The sequence below is a fragment of the Lissotriton helveticus genome, chromosome 7 (assembly GCF_964261635.1).
Source record: "Lissotriton helveticus chromosome 7, aLisHel1.1, whole genome shotgun sequence".
Taxonomy (NCBI): Eukaryota; Metazoa; Chordata; class Amphibia; order Caudata; family Salamandridae; genus Lissotriton; species Lissotriton helveticus.
Window position 1 is genome coordinate 3008826 of NC_136068.1, and position 12502 is coordinate 3021327.

The window sequence follows — 12502 nt, forward strand, 5'->3', positions numbered from 1 at the left end:
CTAACCTCATCCCTCCCGCACCTGAAACCCATCTGTGAGAAGTTGGCCTGATAGGTGATGTTTCCAATTCTGGAACCACCTGTTATCAGACCAAACAATCCCTTATGGTGTCTGGTTGTAAGTCAACCTTATTAGACAAGCTATCCTAGGGGTAGCATGGACTAAGCAGCCTAAAGGCTTAACTTAAGAGGTCGTGTTAAGCGAGCTGTTTTACCACATACAATCCTGTAGTACCAAATGAAAGGACACCACACAAGTATATATTATAAAAATATATGTATTTATTACTAAAAACAATCCCCAGTATTCTTTATGAATAAAGGGGCACAAGCGTTAAATCAAAAGCACTGTTTAAACATACAAAGTTGCACAATTATGGATGAGGGCAGGGGGCCACTCAAACCATATACTAAACAAGTGGTATAAGAGATGCCACTCGAGCAGTGGTTAGGCCTAGGGCCTAGGGAATCGCTGGGAGCAGTCAGGACAAGCAATGCTGAAGTCGGGAATGGCCCTCGGGATTCGGGAGATGTGCGGAAAGCGCACGCATGCACCAATGTTAACCAATGGTGCGTAAAAGTTGTAAAGTTAAAGTTTAAGGACACTTCCGCTGAACCTAGAGGAACAAAACTTAACACACAGACCCTAGAGATGTGCACCAGTGTGGGAACACCGGCGGAGCAAAGTTACCTCACCCACAGGAAGTGGGTGCACAGGGTCGAAGAGGCGTCGGGTTTTGACACGCAGGCTCTTGGTGCTTGAAGCTGAAAGGGCTGCAGGCGGGTTAAAGATGAAGTGTCCGGTGGAGTCCAAGGGTGGACTCAAGTCGAAGGGTACCTGAAAGCAGAGGGGACAGAGTCTGGGTCACTCAGCAGTGACCAGGGTGGAACCAGGACGGAACCAGGCAATGTCGGGCGCAATCAGGTGGTCGTCGAGGAGCTTCTCTCCGCTGTCACGTGGGCTCTGGGGCATCTGCGACGTCCAGGAGCAGGTCACGATCTGTCCCACGCAGGCTCTCACCGTCGGCGCTGTCGGATTCAAGTTTGGAGCAAACACCACTTGGCAAGAGCAATCCACGCGGAACCGGGAGATTGCTTCTCACTCGAACCAGGAAGGTCAGAGTGGGGGCTCCTTTTCAGGGGAGCTGGTGTGGATCTGGAGAAACCAGATTCATGAGTCTTCTTTGTAGTTTCGTCGGCACAGGGACCACTAGCCGGCTGGCAAGTGACCGGGCCAATGCGTTGAGCCAAATGGAGCAGAAGGGCCCCACGCAGCACTCGTCGAGTGTGGAGGGCTGAACTTCGGCTCAAGAGTAGCTCAGGGTGGGGGCTTCTCAAACCCCGGTGCACAGCTTCGAGGGTCACTCGTGGGCTGCACGGTCAGCGTCTCGTGGTCAATTCAAGATGGCGTGCCCCACGCTTCCGGTCGCCTCCACGGGTCTCAGCTCTGCAGGGACTGTGGATCGGGCTGTTGGAAGGCAGGCAAGCTTGATCTCGTTGATCTCAGTCGCTCGAGTTCCGGCGGGAACTGCAACTAAGTAGACGTCGAGGGCTGGATGGTGCCTGCTGCTGCAGGGTGGTCACTCCTTGACCACAAGGGAGATTCTTCGGGCTTCCACGTTGAGATGGAGGTCCAAGGGTCCAGAGTTTCGTTTCTAATGTTTCTTCCAGGAAATCTGATGTGCATTGGCACTGCTCCCACTCTTATTCGAATCTGGGGGGCGTGATTACCTGCTAGGTCCCCCCCTATGGGTGGGACCCAGGAAGTGGGTGGATACACCCCCTTCCTTTGATCCAGGCCGCCCTGGCACGAGGGCTGGAGTGCCCCAGAACCGGTTTGGCCGGATTATGCAAGGGGCAGCCTTGTGCGCCCCAAGCAGTGTCTGGTTTCTTTCAAACCTCCCTGCTACAATCCACTATCTCCTGTCTGGAGGGCGGTGACACCCTCCTGTGACAGGAAACCCTTTGTCCAGGACCCATTTGGCCGAGTTTCGGTCAGCTGCAGGGGTCCAGACATTTGTCTGTGGCAGAGGCATCCATTTTGTGGATCTAAGGTCTTTGGAGAAATTAACCGCATTTAAGTAAAGCAACATGTCCTACCCCTCTAGAGGGGTGGAATGCTATCCCCGTCACCAGAACTGGCGAGGGGATAGTATTCCAAATCGTATGACACCTTACACGACATGTTTTGATAAAGCCAAACCAAAGTTGCTATTTAACCGCGAGGATTATAAGGCACTTAAGAGTATATTGTATGGCATTATCCTGAAACAGCTTAGGGAGTTGTTCCCGACAGCTGCAGACAGGCTCAGCTCATGCCAGAGCTCCATCTCACATTAAACCACGCACTCTGCCTCCAGGATTGATGAGGCCTTCCATAGGAGTGGCTCACAGGTTTATATGTGTCCAGATATAGGGTTAGATATAGGTATACTATACCTAAGTAAGGGGTGTTTACATCACCTTACCCCAGCTGAGTGATCAGCCAGTTGTGTCAATTTAAGAACCAGCCAGGGGTGGCAAAAGATATGCTGCAGCCCCTGGTAGGCCTTGGTGGCCCCTATGCCCTGGGCACCTATAGTGCATTATACAGGGGCTGACAAGGAGTCCATTTCCAATTGTGGTATGTACCTAGGGTACATGGAATCCATTTTACAGAGAGAGCAGATGGCCTGGGGCCCTGATTAGCAGGGAACCAGGTCAACTAAGTCAAAAAACCAGCTAAACACAGGCAAAAAATCCGGGGTAACCATAGTCAGGTAGCCACCTTCCTTCACCATCTCACCATCACTATAACCCCATCACTTCATCATCTTAACCCCATCAACCAAGAACCCTAACCGCACCCCACCAGCAGACTATCCCCAACACATCAGCACCCCAATACCATTGTGCATGCACCCTAACCCCATCACACAAGTGCCTTAACACATCACTGCAGCACCCTAACCACATCACAGGAGCAGCCTAACCCCATTGCATGAGCACCCTAACCCCATCACACCAGCACCCCGATTCTATCACACAACCATCCAAAAAAACATTGTACGAGCAGCCTAACCCCATCCCCCAGCACTCCAACCAGTGAGTCAGATGTTTTGCACATGAAGATGCACATGAGAGTTGTCTGAATTACTGATGCAAACTGACCATTCTATTCTGGACCCCAGAGCACCTCCTTACAAGGTGTGGGGATCACGAGGTTTAATGGGGATCTCACCTGGCCTGGTCACTTGTACATGTTGTTCCAGGCCTGGCACCTTCTGTATGGTTCCTCATTTAGGATTGTTTTTGCCCTTTGCAAGAGAGTGTTTCTAGCCACCTCTGCCACCACTCAGGGACTGGCTTGTGTCTTACCTCCAGAGGTGAGAACGTTGCCCCAGCCTGAGACCAGGCATCGGCTTCCCGCAGTGGGGCAGCTGCTGGCCATCGTGATGGGCTTCACGTATGAGTTGAACTTTGCACGGGATGCTAGTTTGACCAGCATGAAGTCGTTGTCGGTGTTGACTTTGTTGTAGTTGGGGTGCATGATGACCTTGGATACCTGGAGGTGCTGCTCGGTCCCTTCTGAGTATGCGGTGTCGTGTTCACCCAGGTGGGCCACCAGCGTCTCTGCTCTGAAGAAGAGAAAGGTATGGAAACGTGAGGCACAGGATAAGGCACTCAGTTCAGCCTCTTACACCACAAACCTCACAGTCCGATGAAGGACTGAACTCCCAAGACTGAACCCAATGAAGGATTCAACACACAGTCCAATGAAGGACTGAACTCCCAAGACTGAACCCAATGAAGGATTCAACACACAGTCCAGTGAAGGACTGAACTCCCAAGACTGAACCCAATGAAGGATTCAACTCACAGTCCAGTGAAGGACTGAACTCCCAAGACTGAACCCAATGAAGGATTCAACTCACAGTCCAGTGAAGGACTGAACTCCCAAGAGTGAACCCAATGAGATGTATAAATTTGTGGCACAGGAAGAGGCGCTCAGTTAAGCCTCTTACACCAAACACCTAGGCCAGTCCGATGAAGGACTGACGTCTCAAGGCTTAGCATACATACACTTACACACCCACTCATACAGTCATGCAGCCACTCACACACGGAGTCAGTCACCCATACAGCTACTCACACACCTACTCACTCGCCTATACATTCACTCAGAGAGTCACTCACTCGTCCATACAGTTACTCACATACCCACTCACTTACTCATGCAGATAGTAACACATGTACTCACTCACCTACATAGTCACTGACACAAGCACACACACCTACCCATACACCACTCTCACATTCACTCATTCACCAATGCAGTCACTCACACACCCACCCACTCACCCATAAAGCCACTCACATACCCCATCACTCACATATATATCATCTCACATACCCACTCACTCACCCATGCACCACTGACACATCCACTCACTCATCCCTCACAGCCACACACACAGTACTCACTCACCCATACAGCTGCTCGTACACAAATAGAGCCACTCACTCTCCCATACAACCACTCACACATGAGAGAGCCACTTAGACACCCACTCACACATGGATACACACAGAACTAATTTAAGACAAAATCCTAAACTTACTACTTTTGGTCTTCACAGAAGGCATTTAGTAGTAGTAAAGTTAGGATGTTGTCTTAAGTTTGACTTGAGACAAACTTAAGACAAACTTAAGACAGACGTAAGACAGACTTAAGACGGACTTAAGACAGACTTAAGACAGACTTAAGACAGACTTAAGACAGACTTAAGACAGACTTAAGACTTAAAAATCGGCCCCTCAGTCACACAGCCACTTACATAATATGAGTTAAAATTGTTTCACTCATTAGTAGTACACAAATTATAATTATTTAATTTTTGTAGTATCTTAGTACATACCTTTAACACTGAGAAACATTTAGAAAATACTCATAATCACTATATGATGTAATCAGTGATGCATTTTGAGATGACATCATGTCACTGACCATGTCATGAGTGATGTAATGAGTGATGTAATATGTGAGGTCATAAGCAGCGCGTTGCGGGGGCTTCAGTTGTAATTAGCTCACCTAACTATAACGGCTAAAATTTGAAGGTTTTATATAAGTGAAATCTCTTTTAGTTTTTAACATTTTGATTCCTAACTATAACATCCCTGTAACATTTGCTTTATTCAGTAAATATTTATATAAATTTATGTCACTGACCATGTCATGATTGATGTAATAGGTGACGTCATCAGTAGTGCATTGCGGGTGCGCAAGTTATAGTTAGCTGAACTAACTATAACAAGGACATTTCTATGGTTTTTTTTCAAGAGAAATGTCCAAGTAACTATAACGTCCCTGAAACCTATGTTTTTTTCAGTGAATTTCAAAGGTTTTGTAAATGCTAATTTCTAATTATAACATACCAGTTGCGTTTCCAGAGTGGTGGCGAAAGGTGAGCGTGGCCTCCGAAACACCTCTTAGCAATCCCACTGTGTGATATTTACTGGAGGTAACAGGAGGAGTAGTTATCCCCAACGTCAACCTTGGGGCCCCCTATCCCTTTTATTACCACCAGTAAGTCTCACACAGCAGGATTGCTAACTTCTTATATCAGGCCCGGCCCACTCCCTGCACCACTGTGCAAACGTGCCCCCTAGCACGTTGTAAGTTGGGAGATTAAGCCCCCTTGAATCCAAAGGGTCCCTGGGGGCCAACTAGCCCCCCAGGTACCTCCAAGAAGCGGCACAGAGCTGCTTTGCAGAGAGGTGGTCCAAGGCCAAGACCCTATTTACACATCTCCGCAACGCAGCTCATGGGTGCTTACTGGAGGCACCTGGTGGGCTAGTTGGACCCAAGGGATCCTCAGGATTCAAGGGGACTTAATCGCCCAACTTACAACATGCCAGAGGGCCTGTTTGCACAGTGGTGCAGGGAGAGGGCAGGGCCTGATGTGATAAGTGTGCAAACGCGCCCTGTGACATGTTTTAAGTTGAGGGATTAAGTCCCCTTGAATCCCTAGGGTCCCTGGGGGCCAACTAGCCCACTAGGAACCTTCCGTAAGCGCCACAGGGCTACGTTGCAGAGAGGTGGTCCGAGGCCAAGCCCCTTTTTACACCTCTCTACAACGCACTCTGTGGCGCTAACTGGAGGTACCAGGTGGGCTAGTTGGCCCCCACGGATGCTCAGGATTCAAGGGGACTTAATCCCTCAACTTAAAACTTGCCACAGGGCCTCCCCACCCATTTTTTCACAGAGGTGGCATTTCCCGGAGTTGCAGGGACCCCCATCGGCCCTCGCTATTATTTATTTGGCAATACCCATAGGACCTGGCCCACCCGTGGGCCTAATTTAAATGCAGCGCGGGATCCCGCACTTCATTTTTTATAATTTTGGCGGGATTCGCGACCCCAGCACAATATCTGCCAAATTTATTTAAAAAAATGATTTTTTGGGCCTTGGTGGTGCTTGTGGGACCCCCTGAGCAGGCCTAGGTGGTCAGTGTGTTTCTACCCTGCCCCCTTTTCTTATTTGTAAACATTTTTTTCACTGTTTCTTGTGCCTCGGTTCTTGGCGTTATGTCCTCAGCTACCCTCCTGTCTTTATGTCCTCAGTCTCTCTTGTCTTTATGTCCTCAGTCCCTCTTGAATGTATGTCCTCAGCCCCCACTTGACTTTATGTCCTCAGCTCCCACTTGGCTTTTATGTCCTCAGCCCCCTCTGGGCTTTAGGTCCTCAGCCTCCTCTTGCCTTTATGTCCTCAGCCCCTACTTGACTTTATGTCCTCAGCTCCCACTTGGCTTTATGTCATCAGCCCCCTCTGGGCTTTATGTCCTCAGCCCCCACTTGGCTTTTTATGTCCTCAGCCTCCTCTTGACTTTATGTCCTCAGCCCCCGCTTGACTTTATGTCCTCAGTCCCTCTTGACTTTATGTCCTCAGCCCCCACTAGACTTTATGTCCTCAGTCCTTCTTGACTTTATGTCCTCAGCCCCCACGTGACTTTATGTCCTCAGCTCCCACTTGGCGTTATTTCCTCAGTCCCTCTTGGCTTTATGTCCTCAGCCCCCTCTTGGCTTTATGTCCTCAGCCCCCTCTTGTCTGTATGTCCTCAGTCCCTCTTGACTTTATGTCCTCAGCTCCCACTTGGCTTTATGTCCTCAGCCCCCTCTGGGCTTTATGTCCTCAGCCCCCACTTGGCTTTTTGTCCTCAGCCCCCTCTTGACTTTATGTCCTCAGCTCCCACTTGGCTTTATGTCCTCAGCCCCCTCTCGGCTTTATGTCCTCAGACCCCACTTGACTTTATATCCTAGGCCACCTCTTGGCTTTATGTCCTCAGCCCCAGCTTGACTTTATGTCCTCAGTCCCTCTTGACTTTATCTCCTCAGCCCCCACTTGACTTTATGTCCTCAGCTCCCTCTTGGCTTTATGTCCTCAGCCCCCTCTTGGCTTTATGTCCTCAGCCCCCTCTTGTCTTTATGTCCTCAGACCCCACTTGACTTTATGTCCTCAGCCCCCACTTGACTTTATGTCCTCGGCTCCCTCTTGGCTTTATGTCCTCAGCCCCCTCTTGGCTTTATGTCCTCAGCCCCCTCTTGTCTTTATGTCCTCAGACCCCACTTGACTTTATGTTCTCAGCCCCCACTTGACTTTATGTCCTCGGCTCCCTCTTGGCTTTATGTCCTCAGCCCCCTCTTGGCTTTATGTCCTCAGCCCCCTCTTGCCTTTATGTCCTCAGCCCCCATTTGACTTTATGTCCTCAGCTCCCACTTGGCTTTATGTCCTCAGCCCCCTCTGGGCTTTATGTCTTCAGCCCCTACTTGGCTTTATGTCCTCAGCCCCCTCTTGATGTTATGTCCTCAGCCCCCGCTTGACTTTATGTCCTCAGTCTCTCGTGGCTTTAAGTCCTCGCTCCTTCTTGACTTTATAACCTCAGTCCCTCCTGGCTTTATGTCCTCAGCCCCCTCTTGACTTTATGTCCTCAGACCCCTCCTGGCTTTATGTCCTCAGCCTCCACTTGACTTTATGTCTTCAGCTCCCACTTGGATTTATGTCCTCGCACCAGCTTGACTTTATGTCCTCAGCCCCCTCGTCTTTATGTCCTCAGACCCCTCTTATCTTTATGTCTTCACCCCTCTTGGATTGAACCAGGGAGGGTTTTACTTACGGTGCGTAGCAATGAGCTGCAGATATGATCCAGTACTCGCTGATCAGAGACCCCCCGCACCAGCGGTTCCCACTGGTGGTGAAGTAGACCTGCCAGGGCTGGGAGTGGGGCTTGCATTCGTAGCCCCCAATAATCTTATCATCATCTTCCAGTGGTGCGGCCGCTGCAAGGAGAAGGCACTGGTTAGTGTCTTGGATAACAGGATGAGTGTCATAGGGTAGAGAGGCCCAGGGTGTCTGGGAACCTGCAGTCTGGGAGCCCACCTTCAGCTGTCTGTCTGTAAGAACCCCCTCGACAGCTTGGGGTACCTGAGAATCTAATTACAGCTCGGGTGTCTGAGAACCCACCTTTAGCTCTCGGTGTCTGAGACCACCCTCTACACCTTGGGGTGCCAGAGAACCCTCCCTACAGCTTGGGGAGTCTGGGAACCCACCTGCAGCTCAAGGTATCTGAGAACCTACATACTTCTCAGGGTGTCTGAGAAGACCCCTACAGCTTGGGATGTCTGGGAACCCAAATACAGGTCAAGGTGTCTGAGAACCTGAATACAAGTTGAGGTTTCTGAGAACCCACGTGTACCTCAGGTGTCTGAAAAACCACCTACAGCTCTGTGTGTCTGAGAACCCACCTACAGCTTGGGGTGCCTGAGAACCCCACTGCAGCCAATGATATCGGAGAACCTACCTACAGCACGGGATGTTTATCAACCCACATACAGCTCGGGTGTATGAGAACCCATGTATAGCTCTGTGGGTCTGAGAACTCACCTATAGCTCGGGTGTCTGAAACCTCACCTCAGCTCTCTCTGTCTGAGAACCCACCAACAGTTCTGTGTCTGAGAACCCACCTCAGCTCTCTGTGTCTAAGAACCCACCAACAGTTTTGTGTCTGAGAACCCACCTCAGCTCTCTGTGTCTGAAAACCCACCTACAGCTCGAAGTGTTTGAGAACCGACCTACAGCTCACGGTATCTGGGAACACACTTAAAACCTACAGCTTTGGGTGTCTGAGAACCTGTCTAGAGCTTAGTGTGTCTGAGAACCTACCTACAGCTTGGCCGACCTACAGCTCCGGGTGTCTGAGAACCCACCTAAGCCTTGGTGTGTCTGAGAACCCACCTACAGCTCGAGGTATCTGAAAACCCACCTACAGCTCGGGGTGTCTGAGAACCCACCTACAGATCAGGAGTGTAAAAACCCCACTTACAGCTCGAGGTATCTGAAAACCCACCTACAGCTCGAGGTATCTGAAAACCCACCTACAGCTCCGGGTGTCTGAGAACCCACCTACAGCTCGGGGTGTCTGAGAACCCACCTAAGCCTTGGTGTGTCTGAGAACCCACCTACAGCTCGAGGTATCTGAAAACCCACCTACAGCTCGGGGTGTCTGAGAACCCACCTACAGATCAGGAGTGTAAAAACCCCACTTACAGCTCGGGGAGTCAGGGAACCTACTTACAGCTCTGCGTGTCTGAAAACCTAAATACAGTTTGAGGTTTCTGAGAAACCACCTGTACCTCAGGTGTGTGAATAATCACCTACAGCTCAGGGTGTCTGTGAGAAGTTGGCCTGGTATATGATGTCCACTAGTGATAGTCGGCACCTTGCACCAGTCCAAACAACCCCTTAGAGGTGATAGGTTAAAGACAACCTTATAGAAAGCTATCCTAGTGGTAGCTGTGGAGAGCAGCCTTCAGGCTAAGTCTTGGAGGAGTGTAAAGCAGCTTGTTTTACCAGTCTATAATCTTGCTTTTTTTCCATTCCATTTCCAGACTTTATTTCGATCTTTGCAGACCATAACAGCAACAAATAAAAAACATATGATACATTGTGTTTGTTTAAACATCACGAGATATAACCAATTAACAGTTAATTATACAATCTTGATAACAAGATAAAAATTATTGAAGTTAAAAAGCGTTTAAAACAGTCAATTCATATTTGATAGGTTCAATGCAGTGGAAAGCGGAAAAGGTATGTTTGGGCTACAGTCGAGGACTTTAAAAACGTGCGACGCCTAAACCACATAGAGTTAAGGAAACGGGACACAGCAAAAAGAATCGGGGGTGCGTTCCAGTTCGCATAACTCTAAGAGACTCCTGTATCTGTCTAAACCTCATATTCCTGCATATTGGTAAGAGCCAGTGCCTTCTGATTGCAATATAACCTGGACAGAAGAAAGAAAACATGTATAAGGGTTTCTTCCTGGTTCTCACAGGCAGGACAGCCGGGAGGGTAGGCTTTGGCCCATTTGCTAGTAAAAGCATGGACTGGAAGGCAGCCCCATCTAAACTGGGCATAGCTTCCTTGCCATGAGTGGATAGACGTCGCCAATTAAAGTCTCAAATAAAAACTGATCTTTAAAGTTAAAACAGTCAGAAGTTAAACAACCATGTTTAGCATTCCCGTTGAGTTCACCCAGTCTAAAGAGCCTGTAAGATTTAACTGATTTGAGGCATGAGATGGTCCGGGCGCTTCCTCCGGGTGGGTCCATAAATATGACCAGCCTAGTCTAAAGCGCAGGTCTTTTATATGGGCCAATCAGGGTACTTCTCCCGCCCATGGAAGCCCCAGGATCACCTTGAGTTCCAACTGGTAGACTAGTAGTTTGGGTGTCACCCATAGTCTGTGCCAGAAGGCCAAATGTCGCAACTCGATTTCCTCATTTGTGGGTCTGAGGCCAAGGTCCATGCGTAAGGGGATGAGAGGGGTACTTGGCGGTAGGCCCAAGATTTGCCCCATGAACTTGTTCTCTGTTCTGACAAATGCACCTGCAGGGCGGCGTCCCCAAAGTTCAGCCCCATACATAATACCACTCCTGATTTGAACTTTGTAAATCTCTGTTAGCGGGCCCAGTTGTTTTGTAGTTAAATTCCTATAGAATTTTGCTAGGCCCCCGGTCATCTGTGCTAATCTCAGGCCTGCCTTTTCTTGATGCGGGCCTCACCCAAAGGTTTCTGTCAACGTGACACCCAGGTAGTCAAAGACTGCCACCCTCTCCAACTGGGTGCCATTTAGGGTGGGGTTGGGACGGATTAAATACGATATACTTGGTTTTTGCCATATTAATTTCTAGCCCCCTGTCCTTGCAGAATATAAAAAAAGGTGTCAAGGGTCCTTTGGATGCCCATGGGTGATTTAGAAACCAACAAGGTGTCATCCATAAACATCATTGCTGGCACCTTGTCACGGGGCAAACTTTGGCGCATCAATGTTGGCAATTTGATTCAATTGTTCGACCAGAGCATTTATATAAAGACAAAACAGTGTGGGGGCCAAAACGCACTCCTGCCTTACACCCCTATTCACTGGGACGCTTGAAGTCAATTCCCAGTGTTTCCCATATCTAACCTGTGCAAAGTTTCCGGTGTGTAGTCGCTTGATCAGAGTTAGAAGATAAGGTGGAATGCCCAGTTCCTCCAGAACTAGCCAAAGTTTGTGGTGAGGTACCAGGTCGAACGCTGATCTAAGATCAACAAATATCAGATAGAGACTCCCACCCTCTATCGTCACAGTCTTCCAATATAATAGTTAGATCCTTAGGATTTGGTCTATGGTGGAGATGTTTTTTCGGAAGCCTGCCTGATACACGCTGAGCGTCTCACACTCTTCCATCCAGGACTGAAGACGATCTAAAATGATCCTGGCGAACAACTTTTGCGTTACATCAATCAGGATTATTGGCCTATAATTTGAGGGCAGAAGAGGGGATCCTTTTTCATAAACTGGAAAGATTAGCATGGCATTAAATATTACACATAAATATGTGCCCCAGACCTTGGATTCTTCCTGATGTAGGTCCCCTGGGATCTTGTCCAGTCCAGGGGCCTTTCCAAGAGGCAGCTTCCCAATAGCATTCAGGACTTCGGTCAGAGAAAACAAAGTCTCGTCTTCAGGGGAAATCTCTACACCAGTTGGTTGGGAGCCCTCTACGCGGTCTATAGTATCCTGAATAGAGTACAATGATTGGAAATGGAGTCTCCATGCTTCCGCAGTTATATTTGGCTCAATGGGCGAACTCCCAGAGGAACTAGCAGTTCTAACCAACGACCAAAACTCCCTCATATCTCTATTGATGAGTGCCTGTTTAATCGCGTCCCATCTTTCGGACTCCCACTCATCTTTGGCAGACTTCATGCTATTCCTATAAAGAGCCCTCCTGGTTTTTATCAAAGATCTATCTTTGGTTTTTATGGCATCAATAAGTGCACTCTTTGCCATACGGCAAGTGCTGTTATACCAGGTGGATTTCGCAGGCCTATTGCCCTTGGTGTGCTTCAGGGGGTTAAAAATATTAGTTAGACTGGTGGTCAAGTCAGAGTGTATGGTCGTAATTTGGGTGATGGTGTCA

At 48.9% G+C, this 12502-nt stretch overlaps 1 protein-coding gene across 1 annotated transcript in view; it reads right to left on the reverse strand.

The window, feature by feature from the left end:
* The window catches only part of LOC144767535 (trypsin-3-like), an 87281-nt gene that overhangs the window by 55853 nt on the left and 18926 nt on the right, over positions 1 to 12502 (reverse strand). The window contains exons 2-3 of the mRNA XM_078650956.1: positions 8153 to 8315; positions 3357 to 3616 (exon numbers count right to left, since the gene is read on the reverse strand). Coding sequence (XP_078507082.1) covers positions 3357 to 3616; positions 8153 to 8315 — 423 coding nt within the window. The remainder of the gene's footprint in view (positions 1 to 3356; positions 3617 to 8152; positions 8316 to 12502) is intronic.